The sequence below is a fragment of the Mesoplodon densirostris genome, chromosome 5, assembly GCF_025265405.1.
Source record: "Mesoplodon densirostris isolate mMesDen1 chromosome 5, mMesDen1 primary haplotype, whole genome shotgun sequence".
NCBI classification, from domain to species: domain Eukaryota; kingdom Metazoa; phylum Chordata; class Mammalia; order Artiodactyla; family Ziphiidae; genus Mesoplodon; species Mesoplodon densirostris.
Window position 1 is genome coordinate 150,515,475 of NC_082665.1, and position 13,210 is coordinate 150,528,684.

The 13,210-nt window shown below is 40.4% G+C and overlaps 1 protein-coding gene across 3 annotated transcripts in view; it reads right to left on the reverse strand.

Annotated features, from left to right (window-relative positions):
• PPP2R3A (protein phosphatase 2 regulatory subunit B''alpha) overlaps nucleotides 1–13,210 on the reverse strand; it is a 220,019-nt gene that overhangs the window by 114,869 nt on the left and 91,940 nt on the right. For all 3 annotated transcript variants that reach the window (XM_060099647.1, XM_060099646.1, XM_060099645.1), the window contains 2 exons: nucleotides 10,399–10,502; nucleotides 3,952–4,054 (listed from right to left, as the gene is read on the reverse strand). In XM_060099647.1, coding sequence (XP_059955630.1) covers nucleotides 3,952–4,054; nucleotides 10,399–10,502 — 207 coding nt within the window. The remainder of the gene's footprint in view (nucleotides 1–3,951; nucleotides 4,055–10,398; nucleotides 10,503–13,210) is intronic.

Below are 13,210 nucleotides of genomic sequence, written 5' to 3' on the forward strand. Positions count from 1 at the left end.
TATACATGAGTGTCTTACACAGTTTTTTTATTTTTCAAGGAGTTTCTAATTGCTTTTCTTTAGCTTGTTGATACACAATGCTGCATCTTCATCATACTCTCCAGTTTCCCTTTCTCACATGTAACAACTATCCCCTTCTACCTCCCTTTCCAGAGAAATCCCCCACCTTCTCTATTCTGGACTGGCTGTTCTTCAGTTGCCAACCTGGGGCTTTATTTCACTGCTTCTCTGGATCGAATCTACTCTTTCCTGGATCTCATGCATTTCTCCTTTTTGGTTTACTTAATTTGCTGTAGAATATATTCCTGTAACTCTCTAAGAAAACAGGAGATTGGGCTTCCCTGGTGGCACAGTGCTTGGGAGTCCGCCTGCCGATGGAGGGGACGCGGGTTCTTGCCCCGGTCTGGGAGGATCCCACATGCCGTGGAGCGGCTGGGCCCGTGAGCCATGGCCGCTGAGCCTGCACGTCCGGAGCCTGTGCTCCGCAACGGGAGAGGCCACAGAGTGAGAGGCCAGTGTACAGCAAAAAAAACAAAACAAAACAAAACAAAACAGGAGATAAACTTTCTGAATTTTTAAATGACTTTATTCTAACCTCATATCCAATTGATATCTTGGCAGGATGTAGAAATCTGAATTCAAATCCATTTCCCCAGAGTTGCCAATGAGAATCTAATACCATCCTGATTCTTATTCTTATTAAGGTGACCTGGTTTTTCTCTCTGGGGGATTCCAGTGGTTTTCTAAAATTTCAAGAGGACTTGTTTATGTATATCTTTTTTTTATTCATTGTGTTTGGCACTCAGAGGCTCCTTTCAACCAGAAGATTTATATTCTGTATATTCTGTATATTCTGGTTCTGTGGGCAGTGACTGGAGGGAACATGAGAGGCTGGGATGGGAGGGTCACATTCTGTTTTTGATCAGATGATGGTTACACAGGCATGTTGTATTTCCCCAAGAAAGGAAACAGGAATCCCAAGGAATCCCACTGGGTTCCTGCTCTCTGAAGCCATCCTATAACTCCAGTCTTTCCAACTCTCTCCATCCTGTATTATTTCCTTGATGACTCTTATATTATTTCTTTGATGATTTCCCTCTCTCCGTTTTTTCCCTTCTTTCTTCCTCAGATTTCAGTTAGTTAGATGCTGAAATTCTTGAATTGGTCCTTTATGTCTTCTCTTCTGTCTCTCTCTTTCTCCCCCATCTGTGAGTTTGTGTGTGCCAGAGATATCCTTAACTTTAGTTTCCAGGCCTTATGTTGAAATTTAAAATTTTGGCACTTACATTTTAAAATTCAAACAGCTCTTTCTTGTGTCAGCATCTATTCTTGTTTTATATAATCTCCCTGAATACAGTAATTATTTTTTAAAAATGCCTTTTTAGAACAGTTTTAGCCTTACAGAAGAATTGAGAAGACAGTATAAAGTTCCCATATATCTGCACCCAGGTCCCTAATTATTAACATCTTACATTAGCATTTGCTATAATTAATAAGCCAATATTGATACATTATTATTACTATTATTCAAGGCCATACTTAATTCACATTTCCTTAGTTGTTACCTAAGGTATTTTTTTCTGTTCTAGGATCTCATATTACATTTAGCTGTCGTGCCTCCTTACGCTCCTTCCGGCTAAGACAGTTTTTCAGACCTCCCTTCTTTCTGACGATGTTGACAGTTTTGACGAGTACTGGCCAGACACTATCTAGGATGTTCCTCTACTGGAATATGTCTTAACATGCCCTATTGTTTGTTAATTTGTCAGGCTGCACTTTACATTTGGGAACCAGGTAAGGAGTCAACTGGTCGACTGCTCTGTGTAACAGCCTTCAATGATTCCCCATTTCTAATACTTCTCATCAGCTCTGCCAACTCCAAGTTTACAGCCTCTCTGGGATCCTAACGAGCAGAGTGGAACAGAGTAGCTCACTTCTCCACTGCAGCCCATACACAGCCCCTCGTTCCAGGCTGTGGTCTCCTTAGCCTGCTTCTGCTTTCTATCTTCAAGGAATACTACATATCTTGTGTACTGATTTTTTTCCTCCTCTGTTCCTCTATGCCATTCCATTAACTTTCATGGGTTTATTCCTTTTAAATATCTATATTTTAACTGGAGGAGTTTGGAAAAGAATGGGAGGAGAATGTATCAGAGACTCCATACATCCACTTCTTATATGAAAATAAAACTTCTCCTTACATTTAAGGGAAGGAAGGAAAAATGTCCACTAACTCATAATTTTGTTGTTTGTTCATAATTCTCTTGGTACAGCTTAATTTATATTCCTGTCAAAGCTTTTATTAAAGCTTCTGATAAAACTCAGTCAAGGTAGGTCCCCATAGGAAAAAGAATTCACCCATATGAACCTCTCAAGAAGCAATTATGTGTGGAGTCGTGGGGAGGTTAAGGGAACAAACAAGGGAGTGGAAGGCACCAGGGATGAGCAACAGAAAGATATTGTTACAATCCCTAGGGCCAAAGGGACAAGGGGAGGAACAGAGCTACAGGAGCCCAGTAGGCACTACAACTGTGGAGAAGCGGCCATCCAGCAGAAGCTGTATTATAGAGAAATACATTACTGTGCTGAAGCAAAGAGTTGGGAAGAAATGCTAACTTCTTTCTTTTCTGCCTTCCCACCTCCGGGCGGTGCTATCCATCTGCCAGACCCAACCAGAAGCTATTAGGGGAAGGGGGCCAAAAAGATGCAGTTTGTAGGAGACACAGCACGGCTGCGAATGGGTTGAGCTGGTGAGGGTGAGGGGTGGCTGGAGAACCTTCACAAAACATAAATAGGAACACATAATACTGGATATTATGTATGACGATCTTGAGTAAATGTAAGAAACTATTAACAATCCTCATTCCCATGAACACTTTTTAAAGGGGAACAGAAACATGTAGCAGATGAGTCTAAGGATAATCAAGGCTACCATGCAAATTAAGACAAGCTCAAAACCCTGCACACAAAATAAATTACAACCAAACTTCATTTTCTGAACATGTAAACTGTTCCAACAACTAGAAATCTATGTCGTACAGTGTTAGAAGTCAGGATAGTGGTTTCCCTAGGGCAGCAGTGACTGGGAGGGAGCATGAAGAACTTTGGGGGTACTGGTAATTTTTGGCTATTCATCTGGGTTCTAGTTACACAGATGTACTCACATTGTGAAAATTAATTGATGCACTGTGATTAGTGTATCTTTTTGTGTATGTATGTTGCAATTCAACAAAAAACTATTAAAAAATTGATGGCAGCCAGAATACAACTTAAAAAAACTTGCACTACATTAATGCATCTTTATGCCCTTCTTTAGGTATCCTAACTAACAGTAAACAAGGATTTACTAGAACAACTAAAAAAATGATGTGCATTCAACAGAAATGAAAGGCAGGTCTCAGCTTCAAGTAATCTGTGAACTACTTAGAAAAATGTAATATTTAAATATGAAATTAAGAATATTAACAAGCAATGTATCAGGCTATGAAGAATGCTATAATAAAAACAGATCCAGTATTGGCATGCAATTGATTCTCATCAGAAGGCCTGGGTATAAATATTCCCCAAGTGGGCTCTTTCTGTTGGAGATCTGTTTCTCTTTAACCTTAACAAAGGTCCACTCGACTAGGCCAATTGCCTGGTTTCAGAAGGTGCTCCTGTGACTGCTGTGGGTGGGCAAGAGGAGAGGCTGAGTAAGGCCTCTCTCTTCTGCTTCAGTGAGAGTAGCCCTGTTTTATCTGTTTCATACTATTATCTGTTTATACTATTATCAGTGTTAATTTTCTCTAAACAAAAGGATTTTGCTGCTAAAACAAGCTTGGAAACAACTCGTCTAGAAATCTGACCTCTAAATTTGTATATCTCAGTTGACATATCTCACAGTTGAAAAAATTTTAAAAGCCTCTGAAACTCTAAAAATAAAACCCATTTTTAAAAGGAAATGAAAATTACCTGAAGTAAAGGAATAAAATCATCCTGTTCTAGATAGCTGCAGCTGGGCTTTGCAAGAAGACAGATAAACTTAGAGGCATCATCATGATGGTTACTCAGCAACCTAGAAAAGAAACAATTGCTTAGGAAGACTGTCTACTATGAACAATGACTACAACATCAATAGTTGGTAATTTCAGTCTGATCTGAAGGCCGTTTAGATCAAGAATCAAGTGCTCTCTTTTCAGTGATTAAAAAAAGGAAAATTTTCCATGCTCTTGATTTTGTCAAAGGGCCATCTTAATAAAAGCTCAACAACAAGATGGTACATTATTTTTGTAGAATGCTTCTGAGACCACAGAGTCAACTGAACTAACGCATGTAAAAATACACCTGAAGGAGAATGTCTGTTCAGGTTAGCTCAGGGCATCTGGAACCAGAACTCCAGAGCTGCCCACTAGGAGGGAACACATCTGATGGACTACTACATACCACGTAAGACATGAACTTCTGCTTGTCCAGGTTGGCAGACATATTCAGGACTAACATGATAGGGGGCTTTTGAAATTAGACTTTGAAGCACCAGGCTTAAGAAGAAAATGAAGGCCCTATTAAATCTTCAAGTTCTAAGAATTCCTCACATCCAACCAATTGCTGGACATTTCCTTCTGGATGCTATACTCTGATAGTAAAGTCAAAATAGCGAAAACCAGATTTAAAATCTTCCTCTCAAAGTCATGGATGTCTATTTTTATTAATGGTGGTACCACTCCAAGTTATCTGGGCTTGAAAATTTGAAGTCATTTTAAACTTATTTCTCTTCCTTATTCTCCACATCCAATTAGTTTCCAACCTTTCTTGCTTTTCTTCCTTAATCATTTATTGAATGCTAATTGTGTGCCAGATACTGTGCCTGGCCTTGTGAATACTTGAAATACAAAGAAAATAAGACATAGTTTTGTGCCCTGTAAGGAACTTACAGTCTAGTGAGAGAGCTACACCAATGATTATCTGCCTGTATAATCTTACTACAGAAGTAATAAACTCAGGGTGTCATGGAAAGACACAGGAGGACCAGTGAAATTCCCTGAAGAGTTGTGAAGTAGGAAAGTGGACTGTTGCAGATCAAGGGGTTGCATGTACAAAGGTCTGGTGTGAGACTGCACAGATGATGTGAGCAGCTGCAAGCACTGGGGTGGTAAGGGAAGGGGACGTGAGCATGTAGGATTGGACCCTGGAGGCCCTTTTATGTTAGGTCAAGAAGCCTGGACTTTCGCCTACTCGCAGAAGAATTTTAACTTGGACTGTGACATGATCAGATGTGTTTTTCATAAATATCAAGCAGAAATCTTTCCAAGGGCCTGAGCATGGATATTGGCAGTGGGAGACAAACAGAAAGGGGCAAATATGGTTCAAGTGAAAGGAAATGGTAGTTGATAGGTGTGGAGGGGTAAAAGGGGGGAAGTCCATGATGACTCCCAGGTTTCTATCTTAGACCACTAGGTGCTTGGAATTTGGGATGGGAATACTAGAGTCCTGAGGAATATGTCCTCAAAACATTTTAGACAACCATTCCTTCCCTCCCATTTTTGTTTTATCATCAAGTCCAGGGTCTTATTACTTCATGCTGAGACTTTTTTTTTTTTTTATGTTATGCTCAATACACAGAAGCCCTGTTTCCAAGCACTTTCCCATTTTCTTTTTTTTTTTATTTTACAAATTTAATCAGTTATACATATACATATGTTCCCATATCCCCTCCCTTTTGCGTCTCCCTCCTTTTAGAAGGGAAGAGGGTCCTAAAAGGCTCCAGTGTCCATGCAACCTCACATCATGGACAATGCATCAGTCTAAAACATTCTTTGGTTATGTAATTCCCTTTTCCAAAAATGTTCAACAGTTTTCTACCACTTATATGAGTAAGTCTAGATGTCTAAGTTGGGCATTTAAGGCCCACTTTAATTAGGCGAGAGTCTGCCTATCTCACCACTTTGCTAAATGAAACATCCACTCTGGGCAGCTGGCCTGAACCACTCTTCTCTGAGCGTGCTGTGTGCATTCTTGCCTCGGTGCCATTTCTCATGCCGTTTTACTCTCCTAGAATACCACCTCTCCCAACTTTGCTATCTGAACGCTGGCTTTTTTTTTTTTTTTTTTTTTGCGGTACGCGGGCCTCTCACTGTTGTGGCCTCTCCCGTTGCGGAGCACAGGCTCCGGACGCGCAGGCTCAGCAGCCATGGCTCACGGGCCCAGCCACTCCGCGGCATGTGGGATCTTCCCGGACCGGGGCATGAACCTGCATCCCCTGCATCAGCAGGCGGACTCTCAACCACTGCGCCACCAGGGAAGCCCAACGCTGGCTATTCTTTAAGGTCCAGCTAATGTATTACCTCTTTCAAAAAACCTTCTCTGACAACTAAATTCCTTACTGATCTTTGTACTATTTAAGTTGTATGTATTACATACACCATTGTACCACGAACTTTCTTTTATTTCTCTGGCACCTAAAGGGCAGGCAAAGTTATAGCTCTTTTTTTCCCTTAACACTAGACATAGTGACTTTCACATTGCAGATTCTCAAAAAATGTTTGTGATCTAACAGATATACCCTTAACTGACTTCATTTGTGATGATTAAAGCCATAGAATGATCTTTATATTTGTTTTCCTTATCATTCTTCAGCATGCTCAGGACACCCAAAGTTAAATAAATATAGAGTTCAGAAAAAGATTACTGAAATAGGTGTTGATGGGAATCACCTCTTAGGATAAGAAAATGGGTGGGATGATCACAAGAAAAAGGCACTGAGGTATAGCACCACTAAGTACAAACTGTACAGACAGTGACAGATGAGAGATTCTCTAAGAGGGAAAAGTCAAATCAGGTATGGCCTTTTGCTATCAGAAGCATGAATCAGAGAGAAAAGGTGAATTCTGATTCTCAGCCAATGCTAGTGGATGGTGAACTCTATAAAGCAGGAGAGAAAGAGATTTTAAAAAGTCGTGAAAGCTGGAGAAAGAAGGTAAACATAGCTATTCTAAACTATCTTCCAGAGCTCTTAGGACGAAATATTGTTTTGTTAGTGGAAAAATGACACTTCGACATGAAAAGGTAAGAGGAAGTAAAGCATAAAAAAGCTGGGACAATATTACTGACTCTGTGTAAGAGGAGCTCTGTCACAAAGCTGGTAACCTGGGAACTCAAAAAGCAAAGCTGTGGAGCAATGCCTTTCCCCTGAAAATGTCTTGACCACAAGAGAAACAGATGTCAAAGTACAGATATGAAATGGGCAACAGAGCAGGGAAGGGGAGCAGTGGCAGGGGAACAAGAGCCTGTTAAGGTGCTCAAACCACTCAGAGGAGGGCTCAGAAGCCTCCACCCCATAAACACTGGGACAGGAGGCAAACTACTTCCCGTTTGGCTGTTAACTTTTGTATTTGACTTTCCCCCCAAGATTATATACAGCCTATTATTGGAGCAAGTCAGCATGTGTATGCATATGCCAGTGTTTTAATTCTGTGTCATTATCTGCCAGTTATTTTTTTTTTTAATTTTTAAAAATTTATTTTTTGGATGCACGTGGGCTTTCTCTAGTTGTGGTGAGCGGGGGCTACTCTTCGTTGTGGTGCGCAGGCTTCTCCTTGCGGTGGCTTTTCTTGTTGTGGAGTATGGGCTCTAGGCACGTGGGCCTCAGTAATTGTGTCACGCGGGCCCTAGAGCGCACGGGCTTCAGTAGTTGTGGCGTGCAGGCTGTAGGGCACACAGGCTTTCAGGAGTTGTGGTGCGTTGGCTCAGTAGTTGTGGCTCGTGGGCTCTAGAGCGCAGGCTCAGTAGTTGTGACGCACGAGCTTAGTTGCTCCGCGGCATGTGGGATTTTCTCGGGCCAGGGATCGAACCCGTGTCCCCTGCGCTGGAAGGTGGATTCTTAACCACTGCGCCACCAGGGAAGTCCTGCCAGTTATTTCTTTGTACTTGAAAGTTTTATATACTATACTTGGACCCAAGGCACTTTATGCAAAGGGTACAATTTGTAAAAAATTATAAAAATAAATACATGTCTTCTTTAAGGTCAGTGCGGTAATTCAAACCATCCTGCTTAGTTGCTTTGTCTCCCCAAATAGCCATACTCGAGTCTCCTTTAAAGCCTGCATTTTAAGTGCTGAGAAAGGAGCTCCCGCTAGAGGGCGCTCCAGTCCTTATAGTATCTGGCCAGAAAATAAAGCTTTGATACAGAGACATCACAGTTATCTGTTCACAGAATTTTTTTTTTAATTTTTTAATGAAAAAAGACAGGGACAGTTGCTCATGCTGTATAACTTCATAAGCAGTGTCCTGTAGTAACTGAAAATGAAGACTTGTGCTTCAAGTCTTTTTGCCTTTTGCCTTTGCAGAAACAATCTCTTTTCCTTGGAGATAAAATGAAAATGATTCATCTCAATAAAGGAATATAGCTGTTGCGGGTGCTACTGCTCCGTCCACCAACAGAAATGTCCACCCTATCCCGGTGACATGAAGTCTAAGACAAAAAACCTGGCTGTTACTTTCCTTAATATTATGCAGTTAACTGCCGATAAATAAGTTGATTACTAGTTTTTCTTTGGTAGTCAGCCTCAGGCTCACAAACATAGGGTCCTAGCATATTCAAAATAACTTAGAATGTAAGTAGTTATAGTTCTTCTCTCTGGCTCTAATTTTTTATAGAATGAACTACTCCCCCCCCCTTTTAATCTCCTAGCTTCTTCAACATTTTCTCTGAAATAACCATAACTCACTTCTTGCTCCTTTCCCAGATTGTCAGATGGCTTTTGCCAACAGTGCTGAACTCAATGGCTGAAGATACCCAGGACAAGAGCTGTGTAACATCCCTATTCTTTCTATCCCTTGTTCACACTCCACCTGAGGCATTTTTCAGGGCCTGGCACCTACCAGGGGGAGAGAAGCTAGCTGAATGAAAGCTAGAACGTCTACACATTTCAAGATCTTCAATTCTGCTACTGTTATACACTGATTTCTAATAACAACAATAATAATTAATAACAGACAAGCAGACCACCCCGCTGAAGTCCTGGCTTTACTGGTAGGGAATCCAAACTGACCCCCCTATTGTTCAGGCCCTTGGCTCTAGTTTCTTCCCTCAGGTTCTATGGTGCCAGAGACAGCCAGAATGACAAATGCCAATTCTTTTACTGGTTTACTCCTAATTAGTGCTTTTTTGCTAATTCTAGATTCCAAGGAATTCTTCTTTTACAACTGCACACAAAAAATTTTTTTTAAGATTTTTATCTAGCTGTTTCCTATTTGCTATAGGAGAGGTGGAATGGTGACCATGGTCCTGACTTTGGAGGGTCATCCTGCTGGTATATGAGGAGTAGTTCTAGTCCTTGGTATTTGAACAACTTAGAGCTATTCCCTGTAACAAAATGACTAAAATTCACCTGGAAAACATGAAGCATTTATAACTTTTAGCTTTGATGTCGTTCTTTAAAAGAAGTCCATCAACTGGTAGTCTTATATCCCCTGATCACTTTAGTTCTATTGTAATGCAAGAACAACTTGGTGAACTCAACTTGCTGCTAGATTTTTCAAAATAAGAATACAGTTATTAATCACCTATTATGTTCTCAAGCATTATACTACTAAGGGCTTTGAGGTGGCATGAAAGAATCAGAAGAATCTGTAAGCTGAATTTTGCTGCTATTATATGTTGATTTTAAATAATGATGATGATGATAGTGACATCAGGTGAACAGCATTTCCTGATAGTTCATCAGGAAGGGTATCTAGCCCAGAAAAGATGAGAAGAGCATATTTAAAGAAGGCTGATCAGTTAAAAGAGGTAGAAGGGGCATGCTATAACAGTCTCTTAAATTGATGAATATATCAAGAAATAACTTCTAAAGAAGAAAGAGGGAGAAAAAAATAAAAGAGAGAAGAAAGTTGGATTTGAATTCAAGAAAACTTGTCAGGATGTTAAAATCCAGGAGTATCTTGATAGATGTACTATTCCTTTGTTCCTTAACTGGAGCTTTCAAAAAGTAATAACTAAAACCTACTAGAATTCAGCTATTTTTAAGAAATCAACTACATACAATTCTAAATTTGATCACATGAGAATGGAAGCATGTGACATGTGTGGTTTGCTCCCCTTAAAGGAGCATTTATGTCACTGCTGCGAGAGTCAAATCCTAAGACTCAAACTGTTAACAAGTGAAACTAAGAAACTACCAAATAGTTATTAAAGAAGTATTTCTGAAGATCTGTTTTACCGATTAGAGACATGTAAGATAAAGGCTTAGGGAAAGAATTTGTGTGTGGGCATAAAAAGTTGTGAATCATTGAATTTTACTTGTTGAAACAAAGGATAAGGGGAAAATTAATAAATGAGTAAAATAAGTGACTTTTATAAAGCATGTCATGAGGGCCGGACAATTCCTTGCCCAGCCCCAGAGTAACTGCTCTCATACTTACTTTCTCCACATGACAATGAATGACTGGGCTGACACAAATCCTGTCCTCTCTCCCCCTGCAGCCCTGAACATGGGGGTTTTCCAATAAAGAGGACAGCCACAGACCTGCAAATAAAGCACAAATACAGCGTAAGCCAAGGGGCAGTGAAGAGATGACACGGCCAAAGAAAGGGCCTTTGTGGCTTTTACCCTTCGTGCCCCAGTGGACAGAAGGGCTCTTGGAGGAGCAAAACTGGGGCAGAGGCAGATGCATCAGCTGGGGTAGATTCAGCAAGACAGAGGGGAAACAAAAGAAGAAGATGACATATTTAATGAAGAAAATGAAAATCCATTTGCCTTTTCTTCAAGTGCATTTATAGTGATGTTTCTTTCCCCTAACCTGAAAAAGCAACCGGATCTCCCTCCCTTCCTACCACTCTTACATCATATATGTTCTACCTTCAGGAAAAAAAAGAAGTGACTGAACGCCATGGTTGTGTATGCCATTCCCTCCTATGGCAGGAAAATACAGCCACCTTTTTTGCTCACTCACTTGGTGTCAATACACTCTATCACCTCTCTCCCTCTCTCTCCTTTGCTTAGTGTGTTATTAAGCCCCAGGTGCAAAAAGAACCAGAAAAGCCTGGACTGTTCAAGAAAACAGCTATAAATCTATTTAAATTGATACAATTCAGGTGAAAGCTGAAAGGCAAAAATTAAAATGCTATTATTTATTTAGAAGATACCACAAACGACTACATATTAGAAAAGCCTTAGAAAGAACTAAAATACAATACCCTAAAAGATAATGATTTTTTTCTCCTCAATAAAAAAGCTCTTTGTTTCAATTAAGAAAAATTATTCTTATACTCTTATAAGAGACAGTCTGTCCCAAATTAACCTGCTTTTTTTCTAGAGGGAAACTTCTTCCAAGTAATAATAATATCTAAATATTAGTGGAGAAATAGTCTCTACATGATCCCAATTTTGTATATACACATAAAATGCATTCCCAACTCTGAAGCTCTTCAAAGAGTCACATCTTGTCATTGGATGAAGATATTCTTATTATTCATATTAGATATAGGATCTGTTGAGCCTTATTCTACAAAGGGAAGCTTCCCCTCTGACAGATGACTGGATGTGAACCCACATTAGGTTGAAGTGAAGCTGCTCCTGATGTGAGGCCACAGTGCATGGGGGATCCCCACAGAAGCCTGCCTGCATAGTACCTCATCTGAGATCAGTTATGCTGACAGAATGCCCAGGGCTGCTGGGTTCATGTCAGAGATGAGGATATGGATGGTGAGATTCAGGTCAAGGGAGGTAAGTACAGGGCAGAAATAAGAGATTGCTTCTGCCAGGGCCACTAAAGCATGTTCTGCAAGCAGGATGGAATTTAAGATATCTTAAGTCCAGAGGTCAAATACCTCCACTGAGGTCAAGAATGAGGGAAAGGTGTTGCTTAGCAAACAAATGGATTTTGTTTACTGTATAAATTATGACTGCCAAGGTACAAAGCTTACAATTAACATACTTTGGGTGGTAACTGTCAAATCCACTTTCCCCAATCCCAGTCCTTCCTTTCATGCAGAATGGTGGTTTGCCAAGAAAACGCTCTTAAATATGACAGGCTGTTGGTAGCTGCTGGGAAAGTTGAAAGAATAGCCTGTATTATGGAGGTGGGGGGTGCAGAGTGACAAAAAGGGAGAAAATACGTGGAGGGACTGGAACTGGCTTGCCAAGGTGCTTGAAGCTCCCACCACTAGAGCCACTACGGAGTTTTCAGAATTGGAAGGGATCAGGAATCTTCTAGTTCATCCTTGGGGAGTGATCACCAACTCAACGAAACACTTCCAGGGACTGTGCACTTACTATCTCCCGTGGGGCTACTTCCACTATTAAAAACTTTCATTTCCTTGGATTACGGTCTTTTATTCAGAAGACTCCGGTTCAAATGTGTACACATCAGCTCATAAAGAGTAGTAAATCACTGGGATTAACATTTACAAATTTTTTATGACCCAAAGGCAGAATCCTAAGAGAAGAGGTACAGAATAGATATGTTTTGAAGTAGATGGGAAAGGGCTGACTTGTTTTTCTTGTAGTGGGTCACCCTGAGCAGCCAAAGGTTGGGCAACATGAGGGTACTGGGCTCTTGGAGAAAATGCCAAAAGATAAAACTGGAAGGGCAGTGGATGGCAAGGGCTGCAGACATTACACTTTGAGCATTTAAAAAAAATGTATGGCTGGCCTGCATCGGCTTAAAAACAAAGGATTAAGATAAAGGGAGTGAGCGAATAGCCAAAGCAATCTTGAGAAAGACAAATGGAGCTTGAGGAATCAGACTCCCTGACTTCAGACTATACTATAAAGCTACAGTAATCAAGACAATATGGTACTGGCACAAAAACAGGAACATAGATCAGTGGAACAGGATAGAAAGCCCAGAGATAAACCCACACACATATGGTCACCTTATTTTTGATAAAGGAGGCAAGAATCTATAATGGAGAAAAGACAGCCTCTTCAATAAGTGGTGCTGGGAAAACTGGACAGCTACACGTAAAAGAATGAAATTAGAACACTCCCTAACACCATACACAAAAATAAACTCAAAATGGATTAAAGACCTAAATGTAAGGCCAGACACTATCAAACTCTTAGAGGAAAACATAGGCAGAACACTCTATGACATAAATCACAGCAAGATCCTTTTGGACCCACCTCCTAGAGAAATGGAAAGAAAAACAAAAATAAACAAATGGGACGTAATGAAACCTCAAAGCTTTTGCACAGCAAAGGAAACCATAAACAAGACCAAAAGACAACCC